At 36.2% G+C, this 18,375-nt stretch overlaps 1 protein-coding gene across 1 annotated transcript in view; it reads left to right on the forward strand.

The window, feature by feature from the left end:
• ZDHHC17 (zDHHC palmitoyltransferase 17) overlaps positions 1-18,375 on the forward strand; it is a 65,537-nt gene that overhangs the window by 8,474 nt on the left and 38,688 nt on the right. The window contains exons 2-3 of the mRNA XM_030260292.4: positions 7,959-8,062; positions 16,722-16,844. Coding sequence (XP_030116152.4) covers positions 7,959-8,062; positions 16,722-16,844 — 227 coding nt within the window. The remainder of the gene's footprint in view (positions 1-7,958; positions 8,063-16,721; positions 16,845-18,375) is intronic.

The raw sequence follows: 18,375 nt of genomic DNA on the forward strand, positions 1-18,375 counted from the left end.
AATTTTTTGTAAGGATTGAGCATAACTTGTTCTAACTTTTTTCTCTGTATCTGCCAAGGAGAAAAGGGCATCTGTAGCTAGGCTGACTGCTCATTCTGTCATGTGCACTTGCTGGTAATACAATTCTTGATCGGAAAAAACATTTACCTTTGAAAAATACTTTTAAGACTATCCTTTTTGGTGAATTTGAAAAAGAGGACTGTTTTTTTTTTCTCCAAGTAGCTGAGTATCAATGTTGGGCTAGACACATACTTGGGTGCATTTTTGAAGTTTAGCACTTTAGAAGAGTGAAATATATAAATGGTTTTACATTAATCTCATGACTGACTCTTCATGCTAGGTCTTTCAGGATTTTTTTTTTTTTTTAGGTTGATGCCTCTGTAAGCTTCTGTATTGTGAGACCTAGACCTGTGTAAATCACTTGGAAAAGAATAGTTTCATTTTTGCCAAAGTCCTGAGTTTTTTGGCTGAGAATATAATTCAACACTCCTTGAAAAGAAAGCCAAAAAGATAAATGTACATGTCAATGTAAGTTGCTGGCTAAACAAAAGCTTTATAGTGAGCTTTACACCATAGCTTTTTAAGCTTTAATTTTTTTTAACCATTACAAATGCTAATAAGTGTAACTTTTTAAAATAGTGCTTGCTTTTGATGCTGTGTGTGCAAATACAAAGCCTCTTGAAAAGCCTAATTCTGTTCCTAAAATATAGGAAGCCATAGTTCAATTTAGGAGCATCTTCAAGGAAATTACTAGAAAATAGTTGACTGGTTCTGGGTGCTTGTTTTGAAGAAATGAAACTTATCATTATCAGCTGTACTTCAAATCACATGAGCTCTGGCCTCTGCATAGAGTGGCTGGATTAAGGGTTCTAGTTGAGCATCTCTAACTCGTTATGTAAAAAATTAGATCTGTGTTGGAGAGTATGCAGGATTATGGTCTCTGTGTGATGCCTGACTTGCATGTGGGTGGAAATCTGTAGCAGCAAAAGGACTGCTTTATGGTGTTTGAGATGAGGCTTTTCTCAATCTGTTTCACCACTTTTTAAAGAAAGCATTGTCTACTTAAACTATATATTGATTTTAAAAAGATTGAGTATTAGGCAAAGGTTTTTTTCCATTGTTTATATATTTTATAATTAGCTTCTCTAGGGATTTTCATAAATGCATCTTTTCTTTTAGTCAAGAAACTGTGCAATTACACCAAAATTGTAGGAGGTAAACTGAACAGTCTTCACAAAATGCAGTAAAATGTAAAAAGTAATGGAAAACAGTAACAGAAATATAATTGAATGGAAGCTTATTTTATCATGTCATACTCATTTTGTGTAATTCAGTGCTATAATAGGGGCAGGGAGAATCCTGATGTTAATGGTTAAGGATCAACATAAGGCAAGTCTGATGGTATATATTTGCAAGCCAAACACTGAACATTTTTTTTTAAATGCATAATTTGATCAGTTAATAAAACAAGTGTTATGGCATGGTAGGGTTCCCCCCGCCCCCCCATGGAGAATGTAGTCTGGTTTAGGTGGAAATTTTCTAGCACAGATTAGCTAAACTGAAGGGGTATATGAATCATCCTGGGCCAGACAATCTAACAGCTCATAGCTGCTGAACACTCTGGCACCTCAAAGTTATGAACGTACATAGCCCTAGAGAATTCTTAACTTTCTGGGCTAGATGTTTGTGTGAATATGAGAAGGATCAGACTCTTCTCACTTGACAGTCAACAGTTAGATTAGCTGTTGCAGCGGATGTTGGGAGAAAAGTTCTCTCCCAAGTAGAGAAGAAAAAGCTACTCTTATGCCTGTAAAGAATTAATTGTGATTCTCTCTAATACTAGCAAATTTTATCCTCTGTTTCTGCAACTCTGTGAGTTGCAGAGTTAGCTCAAGGGGTAGGGGTAAGGGAAGGAAGAGGATCTTTTAGTAAAAATACTAAAATACCAGCAGTATCTCTTTTTTGTTGTTGTTTGTGTTTGATCAATTTACTTGTTTATTTTGGGAGCATTTTTCTATTAATATTACATCATGAGTAACTAGTCTTTGTGTATATAAATGAATGTGGGTGTTTATAATATGCAAATAATTATATATAAATTTGTCAGTATAGATTCTTGCACCTTTTTAAAAGTAGGAGGAAAGCTGTGAGAGAAAACTATAAACCACTATATTGTAGTAAATGAAGTACAGAGAAATTGAACACACAAATATGGGGAAAGGAATTCTTTAACACTAACCTCCAGTAGTTCCTGCTAAATGTATTCACATACATGAGGATTATTATTTATCTTCCCAGAAACAGTTGCAGTCACTTCCAATTTGATTATGATTCTTTGACTACAGCCAGATATGAAAATAGTGTAGTCATCAAGTAAAGAAGAAATTATTTTGTTTCTATTAAGAAACAGATGCAGTAGTATGCAATATTTTATGGAAGGTAATACTTCTATTTCCAAGTTTTTATTCTGAAACCTGTTAGTATTTTCTCTTTAAGTCTCAATGATCTTGGTCACCATTCAGAATGAGTGTCTGATTTTGATAATGGTATAGCTTCCTTGCAGCAACATTGCATAGTGTTAAAGGAAGAGCAGTCCTAACCTATCTGTTAGTGCCTCCCAGAGCCGTGTGTGGCAGCTGTAAGCAGCAGTTCTTTCCTCCCTTCCTTATGTCCAAGCAGGCATATTGACCTATTCCTATCCTCCTGCTATGTATAATTGTGAATTATGAAATTGCTGTCTAAGAATAATTCAGTCTTGGTCATCTTATTCCTTCATGCATAACTTCCTATTTTTTTTCTGTAAATACTATTCTCAAAATCCTTCTTAAGCTTATTTCATTTAGGCTTTTTTATTGGAAACAATTAAAAACTTTGAGTTTTGAGGGGATATGAGTATAACTTATGCATTTGGTTATGAGGAGGACTGATTGGGAATGCTGATATTAGCAGTGCTTCTAAGAATAAACACTTTTCACCCCTCCTCTCCCTTGCACTTCATACTTTTTCCTTGGGAGTTATATTTCATATATTGCATTATCTTCTCTTTCCTCATCTTAACTGGTCCTGTTTCCAGATGAGGTTTGCTTTTTTTCTGTGTTGTTTCTTTTTTTACCAAAACATGTCTTTTTTTGTTGTTGCTTTTAAAACATTATTCTCTTTTGAGCACAGTCTGCACATTTTGTGACTAATGAATAATGACAAAATTGTAACAGATGCGGATGAGTTATTAGGGCCTTGTCAAAGGATATCCGCTGAAGTGGGAAGCTCATCTAGAAGTGATCCTTGGTAGGAATGGGGAAACCAAATATCATTCTTAAAGATGAGCAAAATTTCTTTCTTACAACCTTCCATACCAGCCAATTCTAGCAATTTCTAAGCAGAATCACTTTTTCAGCCTGTCAGCCCAACTTCTTGGTTATTTAAAAGTTGAAGTGAGTTGTCTGTGATTACCTAGTCAAATAAACAATTGACAAGTGCGAAATGTTCCTGCTACCTTCTGTTGGGTTGCTTTCCCTCTGTCAGTGGCTCTGGAGCCTGTGTTTTCCCAGGACAAACAGATTCAGCTCGCTGTCCTACTAAAAGATTGAGTTTTTTCTGTTTCTTGTTGATCCCCCCTGCCCCTTTCCTGTCATGAGAGGAGTGGGCGTGGTGTGACCACAGCTCCAAGTACCAAAGCTGGCTTGAGTTAAGGCAGCAGGAGCGTGGAACCAAGAGCAAAGAGGAAACAACCTTTCTTTTTTAGCAAAGGTAACAATTTTACCTCAAGTCCTTCTTGAAAATGGCTCCTTGAAACAGAACCAGAAATCCAGTGTTTGCAACTTGCCTATTTTAAATCAGTGACATCAGGCCTCTGCTCTACTGCTTACTGGTTTTCCTGACTCAGCTGAGGAAGAGCCATTGTCACTAAATATCAAAATAGCAAAAAACAAATGCAATTGGGTTTCAATTGGCTTTCCATCTTTTAATTGGGTGTTGAGGTTTTTTAACAGTGGATCATCCTTGAAAAAATAAATTTTCCTGGAATAAATATTTTCATCAAAAAAGGGAAAATATTTTAACACTTGGAAATGTTGTTGAAACCATTTTTTGAACATAGCTTATACTCTAGGCTGAAAATGTTATGTTGCTACTTTATTATCAATCTGTCATATCATATGTTTAAAAAAGTCATAGTAGTTTCAAGAATTTAAAGTATATTCCTAAAATTAGTGTGAGGGTATATGAATTTAGGGGAGGTTCATTCTTTTAAGTGGGAACTTAAAAGCCTATACTCTTTTATACTTATTTCTGTTCATCTAATTGTGGGAATCAGGTAATCTAGATCATTGTAGAATTTAAAAGTTGAGCTTTCTCTTCGGTCCAGCAAGCTGGAGGAAGTAGTCTCTATTTTCTGTGCTACTATTTTTTGTTAACTCTGAAAAGAGATACTATGTAAATGTCTTAGGTGTGATTTCTTTCTAATTTAGCTGCCAATGCAAAATTAATCACAGTGGGCTAATTCCCCACAATGTAGCACCACTGTTGGTCCTGCTGGGGCTGAGCAGGCTGTGTGATGCCTGGGCACAGGGAGCTTTGTTCAGGCAGCTGCTGTCCAGTTAGAGAGGTACCTGTCTGTGTTACAGCAGAGTCTGTTGAAACCATTGTCTGTGGTAGCAATGCATATAAAAAAAGATTGTGTTTAATATTGACACGTTTTTAAATGGCAGTTTTTAAATTGCTGTGCTAATCGTTTAAAAATGGGACATGGGGCCCCTTGAGCAGATAGCTGGTTTGCATTCACTCGTTGCAGGTCTTCTAAAGGTCTCCTACTTCAGGCTGTCAGTTGTTTTCCTGTTATTGGTAGCTTGCCCAGTTAGTGGCGTAAGCCTATGTTCCATGCTCTTAGTCTTTTCTTTCTAAATCATTCTTTCTAGAATAATTAGGAAAAACTACTCTTCTGCATTTATATTCTGGTGCCCTAGCACTGCATGGAAATTTCAGAACCCTAAACCAATTATTTTCAATTTGTAGCTGTTACCTTGCTTCTTTAATTTTTGCCTTGTCAGCCAGGCGCAATGTGTAACAGCATTGTTTGCATTGCCTTGGTCCAAATCACCTATCACCTGGTGAATCAAGTATTACTGTACTTCACAAAATGAGATTTTCTTTTCTCCTGGCAGCTTTTTGACTTAGGAGCCCAGAGGTTACTTTGCAGGTTACAGTCATAAACTAGGCACTGATAATGCCGGGTAAGAGTAACCCCCATAGAATGGCATTTGAAGTGGCCAGCATGCTACTGTGAGCCAGCATGCAATTGTCAAGTTGCATAGATAATAATGAGTAATAAATTTTGAATCTAAGATTGGAAATCTGTGTCCAGGCTGCAGAGAATTGACTATATTGGCTGAGAATTCAGATTTTATATGCTTTGCTGTAATGAGTGATCATTTAGTGTTAAAGATTTACTTCCAAAGTAGTCAGTGTCTGCATATTCTTCTCAGGCACATCTAAAGTTATCCTTTTTAACCACAGTTTACACTATGGTATAGAAGACTCCATGGTATGATTTTGGAGGCTGTGATGTTCATAAAACTTTGAAGATTTTAGGAATTGTTTCAGTTATTCCTAAACATAAAATATGAACTCAACTCTGACAATGAGTTATATATCTGTCTTATCTAGCAGCTGGGATAAAAAGAGGTTTGGTTAAGCTGTTGCCTTTTTCAGATACAAAGCAAAGCTATGTTTCTGAATTGTAAGAGGATTGGTTGTAACATAGGATTTGGATGGCAGCAGATGCCCTGTTACATTTTTAGGTTGCCTCTCCTATAGAGATGGCAACAAAGCAACCTTCCTGCTGAGCTGGCAATGCTTATTTGGTTCATCTAGATAATTTTTCAGGCTAGGAAAGAAAAACTAAATGCTGCAAAATAACATTGTGATCAAAAAAAAAGGATATAATCTGCTGATCACCTAGGTACTGTGTGAAATGGAAAAATTTGGTTTTTTTTGAAGAAAAGTCATACATAAGAATAAGTCTGTTTTGAAAATGAAGACTTGCTGCACTAGTCATCAGTGTTAATTGTGTTCTGGTTTTAAAGTTCTAAATGCTTCAAATTGTTGAAAGTTTTTTTTTAGTGTATAAATTTTCATAACTTTTCTGACTATATAAATTACTATATTAATTTAGTGCAACAAAATGTACTTAATGCATTAGAAATTCTTACTTGGATTTGTTTTCCTCCTGTCTAGAATAGGTATGTTGTATGTAATGCATACAAACATGCCCAACTGAAGTTACCCAGTTTTTAAATAAATATTGAGAGTTTTCAGATTTGCAACTAGACTAATTTCTTAACAGTTTACTCTGAAGTTATAACTGATATCCAGAGTTTTTAGACTTCTGCCTAAGTGGTACTTTAACGTATTGAAATCTAGAAATACTTAAAATGTGGGTTTCAGACTTAATTTTTTTAACCTCTTTAAAAGAGATAATGTATGTAATAATTTTAGAGTAAAACTATTTATTTTAAGATAGTGGCCAAGATGAGTAACATCTAAGGGTTAGAGGGCAGTTCACTTAAACTCCCATCCATACAGTGGAGAGCTGGTTAATGCTGCAGGAAGCAAGAAAACACTTTGGCTCACTAGCCACAACTGGGCACAGTACAAAGTTATTGCTCACTGTGCCCAACGTCTCCTTTTGCAAAAGTTACTGCCCAGCTGAGAGAACATGAGAGATAGGAAAGCCTGCTCCTGCTGGCAATTGGAACTTTCCCTAGCTGTAATATATCTCTTAGTCAGTTGAGCTAACAGGGCAGCATATGCCTTTAGGGAGAGATAGTAGTGGAGATTTGTGACTGTGAATCCTTGTTAAGGTTAGGTGCACTACATGATCATTATCCTGAATCAATTACCTTTATTTAAAAAATAATTAAAATCTGTGGCGTATCATAATGCACAAGTTGATCACTCATTTCAGTAGAATTTGGAACTGTTTTAATTAAACACTTTTCATAAGGTGTTTAAAAGTTTTTTCAGGTATAGATGAAAGATAAAGAGTCTTCTAGTGGAAGTATATGTTGGGGAAAACTGGAAGTAAACAATACATTTTAATGAAATCAACTGACATACAGTTTTAGAACTTGTAGAGGACTTGTTCCTTTTTTTTTTGCTTTTTCACCCATGTTGCAGTTTTCATGCTTTCTTATGTAGCTATGCTGAAATGAATGGCTGATGCACAGAGGCAGTCAGCTATACCATCTGCAACACATAGGAAATTGTCCAGAATATGTATAAAATTAATTGTTCAATTTCACCTTGCTGAGCTTTCATGTGTCTAAAGAAAAACTGTATGTTTCTGTCCTAGTGATATGTTAATAGTGTTTGAATATAGATTCCACCAAAGGAAGCACTGGAAGTGTTGCCCTTCATCAACAGAATTAAGTCAGAGAGCTGTATCTCCTGAAAAACACGTAATGGTTGTGCCATTTACTTTTGGGACCCACAGCTTAAACATCCACAGATAACCTCTGCTGTTTGAAATGCAACATTTATTTGTAGTAACAGAGTGAGACTTTGTCAGTTTGTGGCAAATAGCTTTTCTGCCTATGTTATGATACCTTTATAAAAGCAAAGTAAAGCAAACCAAAAAATAAAACCCCAAACCAAATACTAGCTAAAGAAATTTGCTCTTAGTTTTTATTTGCTTTCTGTAAAAATACAAGTACGAAAAAAGTGTAGGATTTGGCAGAACCCTGTGATTGCCAGTTGTGTTTTCTATAAGGTGTTTGAAAAGTATACTGGGGAATATGGTGGCCTGCTTTCCAAAATGTAGAAATGTACCATTCTTATATTTAGGTGGCTTTATAGTACACTGAATTGTGTACTGGTTTTAGTTTTGCTTATTAAATTAACTTTTTTTTTTCCTCCGAAGCTTGCTGATTTGGGTGTTCTAAAAGCAAGTTTGTCTTTTTTAGGAAATAAAACCTCAAAGCCATTACAACCATGGATACAGTGAATCTCTTGGACGGAAAAGCCACATTGATGATTACAGCACTTGGGACATTGTCAAAGCCACACAGTAAGTTTGTTTTTGAATGTTAGATTTGTCTGTGTCTGTATCAGTTGGAAACAGTAAAACAGGTTGTTTTATTTGTGTAAAGTAGAAGATAAGTGGTACTTTTCAATCCAGTAGTGGAAGATTTCAGAAGTAAGCTTTACAAAATTACTGTTATGACTAAAAAATATGGGAGGACTTGTGGTTAGTTGTAAATACAGGTGGTTGCTGGACAGATTGTTGGAAGAGAGAATGGTACTGATGTTTCTTTTCCATAGGTGATAAGTAAGCAGACAACATTCATATGCAAACATAAGGGTTTGATCAATTTATAGGTTAGAAAGAATGTGTCTCTAACTTCCATTCTCTCTGATTCTGCAGTCTCAGTTCTACTATGAATCTGAATTTAGTACTGAAGGAGGACTGTAGGAGTAAACAGAGTGCAGGTTTAATTGCTCTCTTTATGCAGATGTATTATATAAATTTCTTTGTTCCACAGTCCTTTAGCAGACACTAATTTACAAGACTTTCCAGAAAGTTATTACAACACTATTTTTTAATTTGCTAAAGTTTTCCATTCAGAAACCATCACACCATCCTTTTTTTCAATGAGTTGAGATAGTTCTGTAAGATTTTTATTATTGTATTGTTAATTTGAATGCTTAAACCCTTATGTGTCTTGCAGAGCTATTTGCCTTTTTCTTCTTAAGAGAAGGTTTTCTTGCATTTTCTATCTAAAAAAACGCCCTCTCTGTACTGAAAGGAGCTTTGCAGCTCTGCATGTGACATGGGCCCGGTTTAGGCATAGGGAATATGTATTTTCCTTCACTTTTTGTTTGGAGTTGTAGGAGTTTAGCTTCCTGAAACATATGTCTGACTCTACTATTGTTGCTCTAAATACTTAATAGTACCACTGCAACCTATAATACTCACATTAGGGTATTTTTAGAAATTAAAATATTGACACAATATCAAACTAGCTACTTCCTATAAAAGTACGGAAGCATTAAGTGGTTTTACAAGTTACCTACTTCTATTCTTGTATGCTCATTGCATGTTTGAAAGCCTAAAATATCTTGTCCCTCTTGACCCTCAGATTCAGGCTGATCTGTGCTTTCAGCTGAGTTGTTACACTTCTTTTCTGGTCTCCTCATACAAGAACCAACAGCTCTGAGTTGACATCTCACCACAAGGACTGCAGTTTCCTATTGTAGCCCTAATGGTTATAATTGCAGGGAAGGGGGACTGTCAACATGATCAAGTTGTGGTATTTAGTCACTTCCCTGACTTGAAGGAGAATTCACAGAATCACAGAATAAACTAGGTTGGAAAAGATCTTTGAAATCAAGTCCAACCTGTGACCTGACATTACCTTATCAGCTAAACCATGGCATGGAGTGCCTCATCAAGTCTTTTTTAAACACTTCTAGGTGACTCAACCACCTCCCTGTGCAGCCCATTCCATTGCTGAATCACTCTTTCTGTGAAGGATTTTTTACCAATAAGTAGCCTAAACTTCCCCTGGTGCAGCTTGAGGCTGTGTCCTGTCAGGTACACCTTTATTTAAGCATTTACTAGGTTCTGAGGGCCATGATATAAAAGATGTGTGCCATAAAGGGAAATACATCTGAAATTTCAGGTAGAAAATAAACCCACCAAATATCATAAGATTTAGAATAAAATAAATAATGCTGCCACTATATTAAATCAGTGTTCTTGAAAAGACACACTTTTCCTTCTAAAATGGTGTAGCTATAGAAACATAACCTATCACATCCATGTAGAAAAACAGGTGATCTTACTGTCTATCCTTTGTCCTCAATTACTAATATTCACCGAGATTAAAGGATCTACTGATTTTTCCTTCCTTTTTAGTTCAGTTCTAATGTAAGAAAGATGCCACAACATTTTTTTTTTTTAAATGGGCCACTTATCAGCCTTCTAGAATTCTTCTCCCAAGCAGGTCAGTAAGTTCAAGCAAGGTGTAGCAAAATACAGTAAGAGTTACTTTCAGTCTCTTGGTTTGGGAGGGTTTTTTGCCCAAGTCCAGTTTCTCCTGGAAAAAAAAAAAATTTTTTCCAGGAGTTTTATTATTGTTCCAACATAAATGAAAATTGAGAGAATTTTTCCTTAAATCTTAAAGTTGATGGTGAGAAAATGGGATGAAAGCATGTAAAACTCATCTATATTTCATATACACTGTTTGAGTTTAGAATTCTATTTTGACATATTTTTATTGACACTAAATTACACAGAAATAAAACAAAGTTAGTAAAATATTGTGCTCAATTTTGCTTATCAGCAAGGAAAAACAAGAGCTTGCAAACTCCTTATTTTTCCATAAGTATTTGTATGTTGCTTCATATGTTACTGAACTTTTTCAGTGCTTTATCATCTTAATCTGTAGATTGGACACAAATTAACATGCTCATATGGTATGAGCTACAAATATAATAATTTATAATCACATTAAGATTTCATATAGAAAGTAGTGGTTAGGCTCATTGAAAAGAATTTATTGGTATTTGTATTCTTTTATCCATTATGCTTCTCATAACTTCTCACAAAGACCTGGGGCCCTAGGCATATTTTGTATCAAAAATATTCAGTCTCTGGTTTTTATTTTGCAGAAACTTTTGCTGGAGTAAAAATCATAGTGTTTGGTTTTAGTACCTGTTCATACAATGGCCACTTTTCACTGACTTTGTTGTAAACATGTTCAAGAGCATCTAGATAGCTTTAAAAATTGTACTGTCTAGGCCTTTCATTTTGCAGATGTTAGAATGTGTGTATAACTTTTTGCCATCTCAGAGCAAAATTATTTGGTTCATAGAAGGTCTCCACTATGTTTCTGAAAGAGGAAGCAGACCACTCATCTGTATTTGAAAAACTATTTTTAGAGGAATAGTAAAAAAATCATCCGTGCTTGCCTTTGGTTTTATTCCACTGTTATAGCCAGTTCTCACTGGAGCTCCAGGGACAGAATGCAATCTTGTTAAAAAAAAACAAAAGACAAAAACAACAAAAAAAAAACCACCCCAAAAACTGTTCACAAGTCATTTAAAAGTGAGACTTAATAGTGATATGTTGAGTACATTTATTTCTATGGTCTGGCATCAATAGTCATCTATCATCCAAGGCAGCAGTTATAATTTCAGTATGATGTCTTGGGAAGGGTCCTATGTTAACTTGACAAAGTTGCTGCCTTTGTTTTGTTTTAAATCTTTTAAGCTGAGAAACTGAGAAGTAGTAAAGCTCTCATGTAGAGAAGCATGTGGTGGGCTGTCACTAGGAAAACAAAATCTGAGAGACATTAATCCTCACATTATGTTCTTCTGCTCAGAGTGAATAGGCACTTTCAGCTTGTAGGGACTTTGATCAAATTCCAGCTTTGTTGAAGGTAGGTTAAATGACCATTATGAACATGGGTATTAAACATTAATGGTATTAATAAGTGCTTTTGTGACATCTGGAAGATTGATTCCTTGTGCTCAAGTGTTACGATTTCATTATCACAAGATGAACTTTTCTGTTAAGTTTTATTCAATGGGATCATTCATAATGAAGTTGTATGGGTTGTGAAATAGTGCAGTGTAAAATATTAATTATGTTGGACCTTGCCAAGGAAAAAAATGTTTAGATACATGCTTTTTTTCATTACTAGTTTTCAACAGTCATAGGGTAACTGATTTTAAAAAAGGTATATATGGAATAATTAAAATTGGTAAGAGTTGGCCAAAGGAACTCCTGTCTGTTTTCAGCTTGTCACAGGAGTGGACAGACTGTGACACAGGTACATATCCAATATTCCTGGTTATTTGTGCCCATGGGGTTGATTTTATTTTTGAAAGTGAAATGTACCTGACTTTCATATGGAAGGGTGGGACTTTTTTAGCCACATTAGTAATATGGCCACAACTGTCCAGACAATTTAGGGCTTTGGAACTGTAATTAAGATTTAATTTCTTTTGTCTTTCAACGCTACTGTTAATGGTCTATTAAGTAGCTCTTGAGTTAAACATATTCTGTTGAAAACAAAACTGTCTTACTGCTAACGCAAAAATCTTGAGAATGTGTTAAAGGCTTTGTTAGTGTTTACCACCATTTTTCATGGGAATGAGATTTCCAAAGAGTAAAAAAGATCGTTTTTCTGTTAATTGCAGTTTCCAGTTCAAACAGCTTTGATTTGAGGTTACAATGATAGCAACATGAGGGAAGTGAGCTCCTGGTTTACCTACTCTTTGTTGGCATGGTGATGGGCTCACTGTAGATTCCTTCCTATTATTGTGGCCAAATCTAATGTTAATTGTGCTGCAAAGCTGGCAGTGTCTATTTTCAAGAATCTATGTATTTGTAGACAAAAGAATATAATATGGATTACATATTTAAAATGCAGAAGGCAGTAGGATACTGCTTTTCAAGGTATTAAGGTCTGAATATCTGTAGCATGCAATTACAAATAAAATGTTTCAGGTTAGTTACTAAAACAGCTTAGAGACTGTGGTAGCAAAATGAGCTTGCACAATGGTATTTTTGTCCTGGACTAATCCCATTTATTTCAGAACAAGGCAAACTGAATAATATGCTTTAATTATGCTCCATATTGATGTTTACAGCATCACCATCTAGAATTCACTCAGATGTGGAATGTTTGTTAGTTTAATATATCAGTCTCCTGTGAGGATTTCAATCTTACTCTCCATTACCCTTGAAGGGCATAGAGCCCTTTATAACAACATTACAAGCATGATTATGCTGAGTGTCTCTGAAATAGGTGACTTTGTCATTTTCTAACCTAACAGTGCATCATGAACCTTTGGAGAAGGCAAGGTGAAGTCAGATGCAGCAAATTGATGGAACAAGACTGTAGGTTGTATGTGAGAGAAGAAAGCTGCACTTCTGGGAGGGATATGAAGAAACCATAACTGCAGCAGATTCAGTGTTTTATTTAATTGTAGAGGGCCTGGTGTTTCCAGGAAGAGGAGCAAATTGTTGTACATTGTTAATGTTTTTTCCAGGCAGATTTTGTCTGTCAAGATCCTTAAGTCCTCTTCTGACAATAAATTGAAGAGTCATAAAATTTACCTTGTGTACTGCATCTTCAGTAAACAGTTATATTTGTGTTTAAAATACTAATTGTAAATTGCTAGAAATGGACAGACTGAAGGTGACTTCAGTTAAAAAAATTTCTGTATACCTAATTCTCATTGTCACTTTTGGAAAGAGCTTTATTTTCCTGTAAAGGCTGTTCTGGTGTATTGCAGAATGTCACGTTCTGTATTGTGGCAAATTAGTACCATGTACTGTGGCTTGTAGATTGCCTTCTAGTGGGAAGAATGGGAAGTCTATGATGCTAAACCCAAAAGAATGAATCCATTCCTACTATTCGTTCTGGTATCTGAAGCCATGCCAACAGTCTCTGCCCAGGGCCTCACCACAGTGTATGGGGGAATTCTAGAAGGAGGTACTTGTAGATATCAGTGGAGCATAATTGGAGCATTCTATGGGAACTGGTAACAGCATTCTGCATTATCAGGCTGCAGGGTCACTTGTGACAGCTTTCCGTAGTTTCCATACATCTTAATCCAAGTCCTTCAGAAAGAAGCATCCCATTTTGTTTAAGACTGGAGTTTTGCTTTTAATTAAATAACCTGGCAAATAACCTCTCCAATCTCTTCCCCACAAAAACCCCCTAAGAATAATCACTCCTCTTCCCCCTTCCCCTAAGACTGTCTGGGGGCTTCTTGGTTATTCTATCTTGGCAGCATGGCCTAAAAAAAAACTTGGGTAGCAATCAAAGCTTACTTTCAAGGAGATTCATGTTGTGTGGTGTAGTCAACTTGATAGGACGCTCATCTTAAAGCGTATATGCAGTTTGCCATAGCTGGCCAATAGTGCTGTAGTGGTTTAATTGCTGTGCAGCTGAACCTTGCACACCTGCTTTCTTGCTTCCCTCTGCTGGGATGGAGAAATTGATCGAAAGGGTAAAGATAAACAAAGCTTAATCCATAAAGTAAAAGCTGCGCACCAAGCAAAGCAAAAAGATGAATTAATTTGCTCCTTCCCATGGGCAGGTGAGCATTCAGCCATATCCATGTAATGGTTACTTTGGTGGGTGAGCACCTTCACTCCAGATGTCCCTCCTTTGTCCCTCAGCTTTTATTGCTGAGCACACTGCTGAGCACACTAGATACCTATTTGATCAGTTGGCATCAACTCTTCTTGCTGTGTCCCTATCCAACTTCTTGTGCACCCCCAGCCTGCTCACTGGCAGGGCTGCATGAGGAACAGCAAAGGTCTTGACCCTGTGTAAGCACTGCTCAGCAGTAGCTTAAATACTGGTGTGTTAATCAACACTGTTTTGCTCACAAATACTAAACATAGTCTCATAGGAACCACTCTGAAGAAGAGTAACTTAATCCCACCCTAAAGTAAGATATGTAGGGAAAATTCAAATCCATGGCATGAAAGCTTTAGATGGTTGCCTCTTGCCTTTTATAGGAAGTTAAAATTATTGTATCCTTGTGTTCTTTGTATTTTTCTGATAACTTAGAATATTTTATTTTAAAAATTCCTACTTCTTGTTTTATATTGCTTACTTAGGCAGGATGAGAGCCAGCTGAACTCAGCCTTAGGCAATACATCTTTTTAAGCAGGTGACTGTTAAAACTGATAGCAGGGCTTAGGTGAATTATTTCTTATATAATGGTTTCAGTTTGTAGTTTAAGTGAAGGCAGCAGGCTATCTCCAGCAGGAAAGAGTGTCGTAACAGCTGACTGGGGTAGAACAGCTTGTCAACAAATGGTTGCATTCTGTATGAATCACTTTCTAGGCTGCCTTCAGACACTATAATATGGCAGTGTGATACTGTACTGTAGGAGGATCAGAATTTGCTGTCCTGGTTTCAGAAGTCCTTCTTTCCCATCTCTCCTCCTTTCTCCTGACTCCTTGTTCTTGCCTGACCTGCCTTTTGTAGTCCTAATCTATTTCAGCGGCCCTTCCAACTGACATGAGAAGTCAGGAATGGTATGTATGTGTTAAGCCATTTGTACAGGCCCTCATCAGGCCACACTACTGATCTAAACTAGGATTTGGTAGATGGTGTGCTTCAGGGCTGGATTGGTTTACCACCTTACCAGTTTTCCTAGCAGTTACATTTGTCTGAGTATGTGTATCTTTTCTAGCTGGTTGCACATTTTTAAGTCATCATAACCCAAACATCTTCTTTCCACCTGCCTCAGCATATTAAAAAAAAAAGTTTTGTTGTCAAAATTGTTCATGGCTGCTGCTTTTTTACTTAGTCTGGAGGACCACATTTTATCAGTGCGTTGCCAGTTGGTATATACTGCATGCAATAGTCTTTGTTCTGATCTCTTGTAATGTTTGAGAAGATAATAAGTATGACAACAATTTCCAGCATTTTTCATAGCTTCTAATGCAGATTTCCTAAGAAATTGAAAGTGGGCTGTTACATCTAGTACTTTTTTAATAGTGTCCAACTAATTTCTGTGCTTCAAATCTATGATAGGCTTAGAAAGCATTCCTGAGTTTTGTTGGCTTGAGTCATTTGATCATTCATTATGGGAGCACCATCCAGATTTAGGTTCCATTCAAATACATGAAAGAAAAAGTAAGAATGGTAACTACCCTAGAAAGATCTCTGCATCAGTTGTGCAAGCTGATCAAGTGGCACAGAAGAGCCTTTTCTAAGGCTGTCTCTTCTGCAGAAAGTAAAACATAGAAGCAGCATATGAAAAACTTAAGTCCCAACTTTGAGAGGCTGTTAAAATCCCGTTTTAGCAGAAGTCAGATATCACAAGAGATTGACCTTGATTTCAAGGCATTTCCACATTCTCCTCATTGAGACGTGAGAAATTTCTATGGGATGTACAGATTTTTGAAATGTAATTTTTACTTGCTTTTCTACATTACATTCTTGACACTAAAAACAGGTGGTAAAATAGTGTAAACATCAAGGCAAAAATTATTTAATGCTGGAGTTACTCCTACATTGAATGCCTAAATGATGTTTATGCTTCCTGATTTGTTTCAGCTTTCAGATATGTGCAGAATTGTTTTTTCAAAAGGCAGTACATCACATTTATTAGTTCTCTTTAATAGAAGAACAAATTTCATATTAATGTACAGAATTTCAAAGTGCCCTAAAAAAGAAATTTATACTAATTTGTATCAGAAATATTGCTATTTGTTGTCTTGAGAAGAAAAATGGGAAGTACTTGAGCTGCTTGTGTTTATAATTGGCTTGATGATCTTATCTTCTGAATTTTAGGAAGATACTGTCAAATCAGCTGACTAAGTTTTATTTGCTCTTCAAGAACTGGAAAGGAAGGAGAACCAATGTGGGAAAAGCAAATGTAGTGGAGTCCCTGGGAAGTGAACTGTCACTTAAATTCAGTAAACTACTGGTAGATACTGCCTTGCTCTGTAGTACAGTTTTCTGTAGACAAAAATTTTGTGTAATACCTTGATTTGATTAGTGTAATTTTTGCCAGTGGAAGCTTATTGTTGCAGGACATTTGTAATCATATAGAAAAAGACAGTTAAGTTTCTTCTTCATTCCTCTTCTGTTGAAGATTTCATATTGTGACCAAAAGTATGGTGTTTGCTGAATGCATTTTTATCTAAGGTAAGCATTTTGACAAACCTTATTTTATTCTTCAAGGTACGGAATATATGAGCGATGTAGGGAGTTGGTGGAAGCTGGTTATGATGTTCGACAACCAGACAAAGAAAATGTAACGCTTCTCCACTGGGCTGCAATCAACAACAGGATCGATCTGGTGAAGTATGTATTACACTTGAAGTTACACTTTAAGTTTAAAATTAATTATGTCCTTAGAAATGTTGATTTCTGTTTTTAAGACAACTGAATGTCTTTAATGTATCTAATTTGTCCTTTTTTCCTTAACAGTATGTCAAAGCTCTTGTCCATTAATGCATCTCTATCACTGTGACAAACAGCAGTGCATTTTCTTCCCACTGTTTACTAGCGTGCATGTAACTACTAGTGTGTCTAACTGCATTTAAAATTCCCTTCTCTTGATGCAGTTCTTGCACTTTAGATTCCTCTGTCTTTAGAGGATCTGTATTTTTTTTTTTATCACTCACCTTATTGAGTGCATTCTCTCTCTCTTTTATCAAGGCACTAGTTAATTTTATTTCCTCAGAATTAAACTATTTATAGTGTTTTTTCTTTTTGTTCAAGTCTATCAAATCTTTCCTGAAGTGTTCTCAATTTCCCCATTATGTGCAGTGGATAATTTCATTAAATATGTTGGCTATTAAGCTTGGTACTACAGAGGTAAAGTTGTCTACTCTTGTGACACTAGATCTCAGTGTCTTGCTTAGTGGGTTTTGACTATGTAAGTTCTTTCCAGTGAAATAACTTAGCAGCTTGTCTGTCAGGAGTGCAGGCTTGGAATTAGACTTCTCTTATTTTTAGTATTTCTTCAGCCCATCTATTTTGAGACTTGAGATTCAGTGTACATAGTGGTGAAACTCATTGGTAAGGAAAACTACAGAACCTTTTCATATTTCTGTAGAATCAGTGATAAGTGTCTACAACACTGTTCTGTTTTCATCATGACCCTGATCTATTGGTATCTCTTCAACTCAGCTTTGTAAAAACGCAAAAAAATGGCCTCATGTCTCTACAGTTACTTACTTCCTACAGTATTTCCCCATCCCCTATGTTGAGCTTTCTCCAGACAAGGATTTCTCTTCTACTTTACCTTCTTCTAATAACAGTGATTTCATGCACTTTGATTCCTCAAGCCCTCAATGAAAGCTGAAGTAGCTTTCAAATGACTGCCAAAGACTTAGTGATCCTAATGCGGAGATCAGTGGAAGTATTTTCTTCTTAAGGCAACCTCTTATGAGACCGGCTTGCTTTGAGTATAAGTAGTTTGCTTAAATAGAACTTGCATGCCTAGCATCTTCTGTTGGAAGCTTAGATGACTCACTGAGAGTGGGATTGCCCAGTTCTTTCTTTCTTCAGGGACCTTCTCAACTAGCACAAGTTTCCTTCTGCAAGATATGCTCAGTCTGGTTTTGCAGAAAAATCTTACCATTTTTGTATACTGAAACCAAAATGCAGTCATAAGTCTCAACCAAGTCTCAAAACACACTTAAAGAAACATAAAATGTTATTCCAATGAACCATCTGGCAGGAGGTTGTCGCCTTGTCTTTTCCCAGTTGTCAAACTGCAAGTTCTTCCTTCTAAATAAAACCTACTAACCAGTAAGCAGTTCTGCTGCCAGTAGAATCTGAATGTATTCTGCATTTCTGCAAGGACCAGTGTTTGAATGAAGACAAT

The sequence above is a fragment of the Taeniopygia guttata genome, chromosome 1A (assembly GCF_048771995.1).
Source record: "Taeniopygia guttata chromosome 1A, bTaeGut7.mat, whole genome shotgun sequence".
In the NCBI taxonomy this organism is placed as follows: domain Eukaryota; kingdom Metazoa; phylum Chordata; class Aves; order Passeriformes; family Estrildidae; genus Taeniopygia; species Taeniopygia guttata.